Below are 14,138 nucleotides of genomic sequence, written 5' to 3'. Positions count from 1 at the left end.
GTCCACTTCCTATTCACTCCATTGTAAAAATAAGAATTTTAAGGTTGCCCAAATTGAAAACAGGGCGTCCAAATGACACCTGGACACCTCTCTGGCTAATGCCTTGCTTGACAGTAATGGCATTTGACATCTGTTTTGAGGACAATTTGTCATTTTAGTGCTGGTCAGCATGCAAGACCTATAATTCCCTCTTGAGTGCTGGTTGGTCAGGCTGAGTACTGGTTACAGCCGACCAGCGCTGACCACCGTGGCTACAACCCTGCCTGTAAGTATTATTTATTCTTAAACACTTCAGAAGGTTCCTGCAATCTTATTGGTTCTTACCCGTGTGATATGACATGATATCACACGGGTTAGCGCGTGTGCATCGACACGATTCGCGTACTCGCTATTGAACCAATCGGAGGCGCATAGCAACTACAGGACTGATCGATTTTAAGCCCTACATGTAGGTAATTCCTTGCAAAATGTAGGATTTAATTTGATTAAAATTTGTATATAATACTTGCGATCTATTTTTATTTGAAGTGTTTAAGAATGAGAATAAAGGTATTGTTTTTAGCCGCTGTCGTGCATTTATCGTCTCTTATAACACAAACGACATCATTATTTTTGGCGTAAAACATTCGCCTCATTGTTTTGCTTAAAATAATGATGTCGCCCGTGTTATATGAGACGATAGATGCACTCCAGCGGCTAAAAACAATACCTTTATTCTCTAAGTAAAAACCGCAAGTATAATTACCTTTATAATTTGTAGTTGTACACCCTCGTCAGTCTGCGTTCCAATAAAACAGCCACATATTGTCTCTATAATGCGGTCTATCAGCTTCTTCCCAGGCGTAGTACTGTCAGGGCCATCTCCAGTCAAGTGACCATAGGCAATTAATTTCTGTTAACGAGAGAGGAAAATGACAAGAATTTCAATAATGTGAAGATGGCATCTCCCACTGGTGGTTTGCATAGACTGGCATAAAATGTACCGTATCAAGGGTTTAGGGCAAAAAAGCCCTACACTTTGATCAGCTTGTAATCAGCGGGCCTTAAATAGCATCACAGATTAATATCTTTATATTTTATTTCGAGAATTGTCTTGTGACATCTTACCAGAAGCATCTCAAATTATTCATTCAAGTCCAATACATTGAATATTTTCTTTAACAAGCACAATAGAAATAGAGACCAGACAGGTCAACTATGACACTTTTAATGAGGGTCTACTTTTCAGTGTTGTGATAAAAGCCTAATGATTCCCGCCGATTATGTGCTGATCAAACTGTATTTGCAATAGCTGCCAGGTATTATTTTTAGATGTGTACAATATAGAATACAGAAATTATCCAAATGTCTATGTGGCAGCTATTGCAAATAGGACCTTCTGGCTCTCATCTCTTGATATTCATTTCATTATTGCATCAAGTAATTTTGTGTGCACTTATTCTATTGTTTCTAAATTTCACTTAGGGGTTCATTCAAAAGGTTCTGGTCATAAACATCTAAAAAAAAAGTAACTAACCCCCTTAAATAATGGTCATTATTCAAAAAGGGACTATTGTATTACAAATCTGTAAAATGTGTTGGAAGCAGAATTAATTTCTGCGCATTTTGACACCTCATTTGATACGATAGTCCAAAAAACAATAAAACACCAGTCAATTTTTAAATGTAGTGAGGTCCAGATTTGAAAGTTGCACTTACATACAATACAAAAACACTCAGATATCATTACACAGATTTCCTCCCATTATACTGATACAAAATCAATACAATTTACTGCAACTTTCAAATCTTGGGTTACATTGATTTAAATGTACGCTGTGATGTCAATATTTAGTCCATTGCTACAACTGAGGTGTCAAAATGTGCAGAAATAAATTCTGCTTCCAACGCATTTTACAGATTTGTAATACAATCGCCCGTTTTTGAATAATGGTCATTATTTAAGGGGGGTTAGTTACTTTTTTTGAGATGTTTATGTCAAGAATTGGTACATCAAATAATGTGGATTAGTTAATGTGGAACTAAAATTTGCAACTCAATTTGCTATGTTGTGCGGAAACGTGACAGGTGTTGTGACGTCCGATGTCACAACATCTGATGTCATCACAACATCATCAATCAGATATCTGATGAAGTCCGATGTCCAATGCTGTGTTAACAATTTGTGGTGAGTTACATTAGCATGCTAGCTCAAATGGGAGGAAGCAGTTTATAACTGAGATCATGTTTGATAAATAAATGCAAAGGGCACCTGTTTGTGCTCTGTGGAAAGAGGGAAAAAAACTTACTTGTAAGCAGTCCAATGCTGTGTTGACAATCCGTGGTGACTTAGATTGGCATGCTAGCTCAAATGGGAGGAAGTACTTACTTGTAAGCAGTCCAATGCTGTGTTGACAATCCGTGGTGACTTAGATTGGCACGCTAGCTCAAATGGGAGGAAAAACTTACTTGTAAGCAGTCCAATGCTGTGTTAACAATTTGTGGTGACTTAGATTGGCATGCTAGCTCAAATGGGAGGAAAAACTTACTTGTAAGCATTCCAATGCTGTGTTGACAATTCGTGGTGACTTAGATTGGCATGCTAGCTCAAATGGGAGGAAAAACTTACTTGTAAGCAGTCCAATGCTGTGTTGACAATCCGTGGTGACTCAGATTGGCATGCTAGCTCAAACGGGAGGAAATACTTACTTGCAAGCAGTCCAATGCTGTGTTGACAATCCGTGGTGACTTAGATTGGCATGCTAGCTCAAATGGGAGGAAGTACTTACTTGTAAGCAGTCCAATGCTGTGTTGACAATCCGTGGTGACTTAGATTGGCATGCTAGCTCAAATGGGAGGAAAAACTTACTTGTAAGCAGTCCAATGCTGTGTTAACAATCCGTGGTGACTTAGATTGGCATGCTAGCTCAAATGGGAGGAAAAACTTACTTGTAAGCAGTCCAATGCTGTGTTAACAATCCGTGGTGACTTAGATTGGCATGCTAGCTCAAATGGGAGGAAATACTTGTCGGCAGCGATGAAATTCACTTGTGTTTTTGGTAACGGTAATGCTGAAGATGAGGAATTGTCCTCTACTGCTGCAGATCTGAAGAGTAAAAAGCAAAATATAATTCAAGATTCCACTTAAAGGGGCACTTCGTGATCCACAGCCTCATCCCCCCACTTTTCTCAAAAAAAGGTGAGATTTTTATATCACTGGAAACCTCTGGCTACATAATGTTTAAGTACAAAATATTTCTTGCAGATTAATTCGTTTTGCAAAGATATCGTGAAATTTGAATTTCGTTCTGGTGCACCAGAACGAAATTACAACGCATTGTCTATGGAGCAGTGTAATACACATAATCATGCATAACTCGCAAACGCAAAATCGGAATCAACTGAAATTTTGGGAATAGGCTTTTTTCGTGGATATGTACTGAAAATGTCATAAAAGAGGATGCTAGGATCACGAAACACTCCTTTAAATAAATCTGTTAAGTATATTATTAATTTAAAACCACTTTCATGAAAATCCACAGTCTCATTAAATTATAGAAAGGTATACGAAGAGTTTCAATTGCAATTTTCTAGAAATGTGGGTTTTTTTTAGATACACCAGTATGTAGGCTCTACAATTTCTCTGTGATACGGAAAAACAAAAAAATCACAGAATTCAGGGTTTGCTCACGGAAATTTAAAAATGCCACAAACTAGAAAAAAACTGTGTAAAATGTCTAACCTTTGTGTTGATTTGCAAAATAAAACAAAGAAAAGTGATTATTTAGCAGTAATCAACCATTGCATAATCCATTCTAGCATTACTTCTAGGCCTATGATGCAAGAGTCTGGCCATACTATTACTACAGTAAAAGGTAAGACAAAATATACTTTTAAAACTAACTTTTCAGTGCTTTATAAATGGAAAAGGAAAATCACAGAAATCATCCAATTTGTAACACAGATTTTAAATTTTGTAACACAGAGAAATTGTGGCTTTACCAGTATGTGATGCGTCCGACGAAATGTTTAGGAATACACCTATATGTATTAGGAATACATACACATACACCCAAATGTATTAGGAATACACCTAAATGTATTAGGAATATATACACATACACCCAAATGTATTAGGAATACACCCAAATGTTCACTGACTTACCCCTGATCCTTAGACTCTGCTTTTATTTCTCCTGAAAATGAAACAAAACAAAAAACACATCAACAATGATCATGATCATCAAATTATTTGCAAATTATGAATATTAAAACTATCTCTTGAAAATATAAAGAGTACTAACTGCAATACATGTACATCAAATGAAAGCTTGTTCGAATTTATAAACTCATATCAGCTATAAATTTGATCTAATCATGCTTACAAGTGAGAACCTGAAGAACTACAATTGATTTGATTTTATTTTATTCAGCATGTTAAAATGGATACAGTACACATTACAAACATTATATTGCACTTACAGGTAAAATACATATTATAAACATACAAATTATTTTACATACAGAATCCATAACACCATGCCAAGGATAACACTTTCAAGCTTAAAAACTTATTTCCAAAGGGGTCCTTATATTACAGAAAAAAGCTAATAAAAGTTAAGACTGGTAAAAAACACCAAAAAATCAAAAACAAAGCATTGGAGCAAAAGACAACAAACTAGACATTCATTTGATTTAAAAGGTGAGCTTTGACATCTTTTTTAAACTTGTATTTCAGTGAAACAGATTTAATATCTTCCGCAAGCTATTCCAGTTTTTGATAGCATTAAAATAAAAAGAACCAGAACTAAAAGACTTGATCCGTGGAACTTGAAAATTAAAGTCCCTTCCCCTTGTGCTGTAATGATGCACACTTGATAGTCTAGCGAAATGAGTGTGACTGATATAGCCAAGAACACTCAATTGTGATGCGATCAAGCTAAATGAGTCTGATGTCGATCAAAAGTTCCATAATTCAGTTTTCAATTTCATTACACGAGACATTCTCATAGCTTTATTTTGCTGAAACCCCCATTACAATTGGGCTTACAGTTCCAGGGATATGGCCAGTTTAGTGTAGCTAAGAACAATGAAATACAAGTAAATTAAATACTGTTCTTGGCTATATCACACTCATTTCGCTTGATCGCATTACAATTTATTGTTCTCAAGATTCACTACACAGTGTACAAAAAATGCCAAGATTTTCAGTCACAACATGTGTTTCACTCTATGCATCTGGGACATGTGCCACCTATTCACTAAACTGCGATTTTAGTGCCGGGTGAAATTTATATTAAATGGTAAAAAAAATTGAAATTTTAATAAGAATTGCTCATTTTTAGTCTGATTGTTCATTGATTTTGGAACATCTGAGACTGGAGTGCCGGGTATTTGGGCTCAAAATTAACTTGAGTGCCGGGTAGAAATTAAGAGTGCCGGGCGCTTACGCCCGCCACCACCCAGCATACAATGTAGCTACAACCCTGACCGCGATAACTACTCCCTATTCCAGAAAAATACAGATCTAATTTTTTTTAATTAAGAAAATATTATCCTGTTTTGCCAAATGAAACACAGCTAAATATCCTAATCCTTTAGTTAGTCCTAACTAGCAATAAAAGTCAAATCTTAATATTTAGCCAATTTTTGGAAATAAGGGCCAAAAACGAGAACTAGTTCTAGTTCCTCGAGGGGGGTGGCCGCAAAGCGGCCAACAAGGCACTATGGCTGGTGTCAACAATATTTTCTACAAAGGAATTTTGCTGATTGTCGACAAGCATGGATCAATTGTCAACAAAAATTAATCTTTTTTTTTAAATTGCCATTAGGCCCTTTGCACTTGATTATTAGTTTCCTATTTAAGATTTTGAAAAAGGGACGAGGTGACTTTTAATTATTAATTATTAATTATTAATTATCTTTTATTTTCTTTAATTAGTTTGAACTATTACAAGCAACTATTGACTTGTTTTGACTAGAGCGGGCATTTAATTATTTCACAACAATATTTGATTTTATAAATAAGTGAAGGTGGAGTTGTACTTTTTGTTCATTCATCATTATTGTTGATATTATTTTTAAGTCAGAAAATGGCAAGTAGAAGTAGTTGAAAAGTTATTTTAAAGGAGAAAATTAGAAATAAAAATAAAATAATTAATTATTTTGAGATTTTCAATTTTGGACGCGGGCGGTAAACAGGAAACTAATAATCAAGTGCGAAGGGCCTTAAAAATATTACCGTATTCGTCCGAGTATAGTCCCATGCTCGAGTATAATCCCACCCCCATTTTTCGAAAAATTTCAGAAATTGTAAAAAAAAAAAATTTTTTTTTTTTTTAGTTTTTTTTTTTTGAGTGTCCCTGGACCTAGACCTAGATGCTAGGATCATTCATGGTTGACCTAAAAAAAAAAAAAAAAAAAATTTCAAGATATTTTGTATTTTTAATATGAAAATTGATAATTTGTATTCATGTCATACTCTATTAATGATTTCAAAATGCATTGAATTTGAATGCATTTTGAAATCATTAATAGAGTATGACATGAAAACAAAGTATCAATTTTCATATTAAAAATACAAAATATCTTGAAATTTTTTTTTTTTTTTTTTTTTTAGGTCAACCATGAATGATCCTAGCATCTAGGTCTAGGTCCAGGGACACTCAAAACCGAAAAAAAACTTAAAAAATTTTTTTTTTTTTTTTTTTTTTGAAATTGAGTATAATCCCACCCCCAATTGTGAAAAATTTTCACATAAAAACGGGTGGGACTATACTCGGACCAATACGGTAATCTTGAGAAATGCTTAAGATCATATCCTTAACATTAGTCGTAGGCTGTATAAGGGTGTAGTTGCAAACAGCTTAGGGTACCAGCTTATTTGATGCAGCTTGTTGGTCTGAGTAATTTGACACCAATTTTATTGAAATCGGCCAAAAATTGAGACAGTGCCGGCCAAATAACGACACACAAAGGGGTGGGGGCGGATTTGACCTTTATTTTCTAGTTTTAATGGAATTTTATCACATTAAGGATTATGTAATGCATTTTTGGTACTTACTTACATAGTTTTAGGTCCAGGAAGGTCATTTATGCACTTTGTGTCAAATGAAACTTTTACGTGTCCTTAAAATTAACGGTTTTGGGCAAAATTAGGCTGTGAGGGCGCTTTGCCCTTTAGTGACCTCTTTCGCAGCCATTTTTTATTTTTAAGTTAATCATACTAGAGATAATCATTATTCATCCATATTCTGAAATTTTCAGTCATTTGTCACATTTGGTGTGACCGTGGCGCTAATTTTTAATACAGGGGTAACCTGCCCATAGCAATATACAGGGGTCAACGAACTTTGTATCACATGTAAGTCAATGGAAGCGTCTCTACACATTTTCAAATGGTTACCACGCACAAGTGAAATAAGGTTGAGAGTTCAAATTTGGACAGATGCTGTTATTTATCAGTAACTTTGATTTGATAATAAAAAATTATAAAATTTTAGTAGGGGGGATACGTAACGGCTATTATGTTGAACAGCGCCCTCACATCCTAAATTATAGTGTTGGCCGATCCAACCCAAGAACGGATCTGCCGATCTCCGATCTGAAAATTAGCAGATCGGGCCGATCCGATCCCGATTCAGATTCCTTAAATGTTATTCTACAACCAGTACAAGTTCATTCAAGTCGGGCCCCAGTAATGTTAACGGTCAAAGCTTAATTCCCCAAACCTGTAACTATGTAATATGATGACCGTTTTAGAGGTTTTTCATGTCAATATCAACCCAAATAAAATACCATTTTACACCCCAAGTCCCAGCGTTACTCACTCAGTGCCTCCGATTGTCGGAAGTTTAATCATTAATCCATTTCTCTTGATTGTTTTATTCTTCTATCTTCTCCGCGAATCAACTTTGATTTGCGTGTGTACCAAGTTAGGCGAATCACTGCGCGAATTGATTCGATGACCCTGCAGCTAAATCAGCTCCATCGATATTATAATCATTTATGCATATGACGTATTGGGGAATACCGCGGAATTCCCATCCTGATTGGTTGTGCAGAGTTGTTTACAGAAAGAATTCACATGTTCGGAGATTAAGAGATGAAATCGTCCGTGTGAGGAGGAATAGCGAGAATGTAAGCGATTCTAAAAATAACATGCCCTCAAATTCACCTTGGGAAACCCGACATTGAAGGGCGCACGCCAGGGACTTCACGTGTCGAGTGTTAAAGTGTTTACAAATTTTTTCCCAGGGACGCACTGTACAGTCGGGAGTGTTGTCACTGAGTGGATAATATTTTGTGGTTTTATTATACAATGGACAATGGAATGTAGAGGCGAACCACTTATGAACTGCTTTTTGGGGAGTCCCCTGCACACGTCATTACATCATTGCTGCATGCTTTCACTGTTGAATAAATTTGAGTTATTTGACCTTGATTGTTTGTTTACATTTTAATTCGGTCTATCAAAGGGTGGATACATACATAAAATACAGTATGAAACGACATGATTCTTGCGGTGGTAACAACGTTTTTGGAAATATATTGGCATTAAATAGTAGTAATGTTACATAAGAAAGTAATGGTAAGCTTAAAGAATTGTTGTGTACTTTTATTACTGTCAAGTTCAGAGATTGGTAAGCTATATCGGCAGCTGATAGCTCATCTGCCGATTCAGATTCAAGGCCGATGCAGTCCATATCGGCACCGATCTCCGATTCACAGATCGGTATCGGCCAACATTACTAAATTAGCTCTTAAACTTGCATCAAAACATACGATTTGTGTAAAAATTGCATAAATATATCCAAAATCATGTAAATAGTCATTAGAATCCAACAAACAGCAAAGAAAATGCCCATAATTGTCAAAATAGTGAAAAACAGGGGGTCCCAAGAAATCCCCCCCTTGTGCGTAGTTTTTGGCCCGCACTGTCTCATTTTTCAACCGATTTTTTTTTTAAAGGTGTCAAAATGCTCAGAAGGATTAGCTGCTTCAATTCAGCTAGTAACCTAAGCTTTTTCCAACATCACCCCTTTTTTTGGGCTGTACAGCCTATCACTATTAACATCGCCATTATTATTGTTGCTAAGTCTATTAAAGAAGTTAGAATATGCACATCCCCAAGGGCCATAACTTCCAAAGTCAAGTGGCCTGGGTGGGGGCGCTCAGGAGTCAGGAGGAGGAGGGGGCGTGTCAGTCAGAATTTCAAAAACACAGATCATGACATCATCATCATGTACATGTAATATCAGAGAAGATGTAATAAAGAGGAGGTTGATCAAGCTATGCTCAAACAAAATATGTGTGAGACCGCTCACTCAAAGTAAATGATGAATCACCCTATTTAGCTGCTTTACAATTGAATATCACAATAGGGTTTGAACCCGGGATGGGTGTGATACACAAGTTGCAGCTAACTGCTTTTAGGGATTGGTCAGTGTGTGCATGTCATCATGCCATACACACCATGTATGCAGACCCTGTCATCTTGTCAGATTTCAGATAAAATATGACTGAAGTTCCATGGCAAATTATAATTTTGCTACTTGTTGCCACTTTCAGACTCTATTATTTATGATGGAGAATGTTATCAATTATCAGAATATCTTTATTAGGTTGACAGGAAATGACAGGAAAATACATAAAATAATAAAATAGAACTGATCAACAATCATCACCTCTCTAAAAATCCTAAAAATTTCTTCTTTAGAAATTTATATATTTACAAAAACGGTGGATTTGGGGGGAAATTTTACCACTCGATTTCTTTCTTGTATTATCCACATGTGGTATCCCATCCAAGCAGCAGGTCCTTAACACACACGTTTCATACTTTTTAACAAATTCTCTATAGAAACATTGGAAATATTTTCAATTCTGAAGTGAAAATTGGTCAACCATGGCGGTCACACACATAACATCATGGGATATTTCAAGTGGATGTCTAACTACTTGAGAATAAAGGACTATGAATAGATGCGACAGGATTACCTACGGGATTATCTCAAGGATATAATTCCGTTGACCCTCCTCTTTATTACATCTTCTCTGGTAATATGTATGACTATGAGATCAGTTTTAAGTTCAACATTGAGCTGATCACTCAACAACACAAGTAATTTCCTTCAATATAAACCTGAGCTTTAATTATTTCATAGCTTCAATAACACTAGTTCATTAAACGAAATAAGATCACCATCCATGATGAACAGGATGAAAACAAGCACTCCACTCAGTCCACTGGTGGCACTGCACTGCACTGCACTCACTGACATGATAATTTCCTGAAACTCATTTAGTTTTACATTTCCTGTTCTGTGTATTTCCCTATACTTTGTACAGGGAAGATCCAAACAAAATTTCCTGAAATCGGAAATTTCCTGAAGATTTACATCCCTGCATGGATATCCCTGGTTTACTTTGGCTTTAGGGTGCATGCCACTAAATCCGCGTGTGAAGCGGTTTCCGGTAAAAGTTTATCACGACTATAGTCCCAACTTTGCATAAAAAATGTGCAAAATCGGTACAATATTAACAATTTTAGTGTTGCAAATCGTGTTTTGCTAGAACTTGTGAATGTGATCTCTACTAATTTGAACAGAAAAGCGAAAATTTGAGTGATGTTTGTTTACGATGATGAGCGCATGAACACACGAGGTCAAAACGCGGTTAGCAGTCGGACGTAAACAAGGGAAAATCGGGTCTTTTTATATAGCGCTATTTTTCTCAAAAAGTAGACCTAAAATATGGTGTCATTTTCAGATATGTTATGCAGAATTTTGTTCTGATTAAGATGATATCAAATATATATTTCAAAGTAAGACGTAACTCGACTTATAGCCTAAAACGTGACCCCTATTTTGCACGTAAAGTCTATGGAAAGCTATTTTGTGGCATGTACCCTTTAATACTCAAGTTTACTTTGGCTTTAAACTCAGAATGATGACTTACCAAGTGCCACCTCACAAGCCTTTTTCAGTTGCGAATTGTACGATTTCTTCGTTTCCTTGTCGTTCAATATCTTTTCTAACGCACGCCTAAGGAACATATCTTTACCCTGTGGTATATCACCCATGTTTGATTTATCTTTTCCCTCTCTGAGGAGGGCTATTGCGTGTGGGAAATGACTGCAAACTGCCTAAATCTGGGTTGTAATGCCAGCAGCGTTTCGTCAGTGTCTAAGGGCAGCCATCTTGGATGAAAATCACGTGACTAGAAATGTTGGCCAGGGAGAGGGCGCTAAAAAGTCTCCGTGCTGCGCCAGGCGGCATAGGACGCGCGACTGTGACGTACGAGGCTGGCGAAGATACAGGGCTGACAGCCCCATTCAAAATACACGGTTAGCAATTACAAATGGAAAATTAACATACTTGCAGTGGGGTACTTTGCAGAACCCCGACGGTTTTAGAGTAAGATAATTTTGCTTTGACACCACATAACAAATTTAGAATTGTTTGTGAAGATTTCATGATGATGTGTTAATCCAATGGCGACGTCAAAAATAGCGATATCGCATCCACCATCATCTGTGCTGCGCCAGACGGGGTGAGTCTTAAAAGATGACAGGTGGACCTCACCCGACGTTTAATTGGTTTTAAGGGTTTGCGTATGAACGTTTGGACAGTAACTGCCCGGGGGGCACTTCCATGACAGATATGCATCATGTACCTCGGGATAGACCCCTTTTTTCAAACCGGCGTGTACCCGATGACCCCCTTTTTTTGTGTTATGGTCCTACCTATTAATACCCAATGACCCCCTTTAAAAAAAATCATGTACTCAATGACCCCCTTTTTCTATTTCCTGCTATACCCAATGACCCCCCTTTTAATTCACAAATTTAGGTGGTATTTGTGTTCTCCTCCAGAAATAATGAGATTTTTCACATTTCCAAGGTGGCCAAGTTGTTTTTTACGCAGTTTGGCACTTATGTGTACTTAATGATACTCTTTTGGCAATCCTGTACTCAATGACTCCCATTTTACTTTTTGTTACCCCAATGACTATCCTTTTTTCAAAGTTTCATACCGAATGACCCCATTTTTATTCAGGTTGTGTACTGAATGACCCCGTATTTTTGTAATTGTACATTTGACCTGAATGCCCCCTACTTTTAACATGACCGAGGCACATCCCTGCCATTTCAGATAGGGAGTGCCTCCCCCGCGCGGGAGTAACTGACAGTATTTTCTGTGTTGGGACATGAGAGCTCATCATACATTTCGAATTGCATTCTGAATACGAAGAATGTCCTTCTGATATCAAATAATTTTTTTGTTAATTCGCGATAATGTATGCTTAATAATACACATTTTATGGAAAATGATTTAAGATTGATAATTTTGATATCTAAATCTATGATATACCGGTAACAAGGCCGACAATTAATTGAAAATTTTGACCTTTCGTATTGAAGATATGGATTTTTTCCCCAAAACGCCAAAAAAAATTAGGTTTTTTGGGGGAAAATGTATACATGGTCAAAATTTTCAATTGTTCGTCGGCTCTTCATCCCAGCTATACTAATCATTTTATAGATTTAGAAAGTTTACTTCGATAACTGTTACGGTAAATATTAAAATTTTAAAAATATCCAATTTTAATAATTTGTCATAAAATTTGTATTATGTCGCGAATACCAAAAATATGTAGTTAATGTTACATTTTTATTTTATTTTATTTTATTTTATTAGATTTATTAGATTATTTTATTTGTCATGCAATACAAATTTAATGCTAATTGTTAATGTTGATAAACAAGTTTATAGTAGGCACGATACGCGCGTATCGCGTTTAGGGTGTCAAAAACATGAAAAATTGGAAAAAAGGGTAGCAAAATTGCAAATTCTAAATACGCGGAAATGAAATTTAGGGTATGAAATTTGATGTTAGGAATGAAATCCCTGTTTAGGGTGTCGTTTTAGCCAAGGGTTAAATCCTTGTTTAGGGTGCTTTTCAAAAGCTGATTATCGCGGATGGTGTACAGGCCACAATGGGAGTGACCCCCCCCCCCGGGGAAACTGATGTATTTGTCACTTTTGCACACTTTACACATCACCAACAACAACAACAACAACAACAACAACAAAACGTGCCTTCTTCACTTTTCCAAAAAAAAGTGGGGACGTGAAACGAATTTTTAATTTTACTTGGCCCTACCTAAATGTTAAATTTTAACGGAAATATAATGATGTTACGTGTTTAACAATTAATATGTGTTAAAAAATAATGGTGTTACGGTACGTGTTTAACATTATGTACCCCGGTATTAAAACAAAGGTGTTACGTGTTTAACATTATGTGTTAAAAATATAAAGGTGTTAATATTACTCGTGTTTCTCAAATAGTGTTTATAGTTTTTTTATAAAAATGTTTGATTGGCGTAACAAAAAAAATAGGGTAGGTCGGTAGGATTTATTTATTTATTTATTTTTTTTTACTATACACACGCTTTTTAAGCTGTAAATTGCCATTGATAAAGGCCTTGCACTTTTTTCTTTCTTTTTTTAATTTCAAAAATAAGAAAAAAGTATATAGAGTCGGGTTTTTTTCTGTCGGACGCGACGTGCGAGATGAAGACTTTTATTGAAATTAACGATTTAGGCTATTTTCACGTGTGACGATGTCAGACATGAGCTTTTTGTGCATGGGGCCTATGTTTGGAAAAAAAAAGTAGACCTAAAACCAGCGGGAAAAAAAAGAAATAACGCGCAAAAAGCCGTCAAATTAATTAATGCTCGTGGGGGCTTTGAGACCAAACTTTTAAATCATGTTTTTAGGCCATTTCCTCGATCATGCGAACAAAATGTGGGTTGATCACATAGAGGAAAGTACTCTGTGGTTGATCATTATTTCTGGCACGCCTGTACAGTCATGATGGTACGTACAAGCCCAGACAAACAAGTATAATGTCTATGCGTACACGCGCGCAGTGCGTCGAGGCCACCGAGCACTAGGTCGAGGCGTACACGCAGGCAGTGCATCGAGGCGTAAACGCACGGCGCACGGTAACGGCGCGTGCGAGTCTAGCTAGCAACAAAACCATGATGATAATAATATTATGCGCTGTCATAAAAACCACAACCCGGGCTGTGAAATAGCTTGAAATATGTATACACTGAAATTAATATGATGCCAATCTGAAAATCATC

The 14,138-nt window shown here is 36.4% G+C and overlaps 1 protein-coding gene across 1 annotated transcript in view; it reads right to left on the bottom strand.

Moving 5' to 3' along the window:
* The window catches only part of LOC140144396 (brefeldin A-inhibited guanine nucleotide-exchange protein 1-like), a 101,229-nt gene extending 90,110 nt beyond the window's left edge, over positions 1–11,119 (bottom strand). The window contains exons 1-4 of the mRNA XM_072166208.1: positions 10,939–11,119; positions 4,145–4,175; positions 2,929–3,085; positions 746–892 (exon numbers count right to left, since the gene is read on the bottom strand). Of these exons, the coding sequence (XP_072022309.1) occupies positions 746–892; positions 2,929–3,085; positions 4,145–4,175; positions 10,939–11,062 (459 nt within the window). The 5' untranslated portion in view covers positions 11,063–11,119. The remainder of the gene's footprint in view (positions 1–745; positions 893–2,928; positions 3,086–4,144; positions 4,176–10,938) is intronic.
* Between the last annotated feature and the right edge of the window lie 3,019 nt (positions 11,120–14,138).

The sequence above is a fragment of the Amphiura filiformis genome, unplaced genomic scaffold (assembly GCF_039555335.1).
Source record: "Amphiura filiformis unplaced genomic scaffold, Afil_fr2py scaffold_52, whole genome shotgun sequence".
In the NCBI taxonomy this organism is placed as follows: domain Eukaryota; kingdom Metazoa; phylum Echinodermata; class Ophiuroidea; order Amphilepidida; family Amphiuridae; genus Amphiura; species Amphiura filiformis.
Note: the sequence above shows the minus strand (reverse complement) of the source record. Positions and strands in the feature narration are given on the sequence as shown.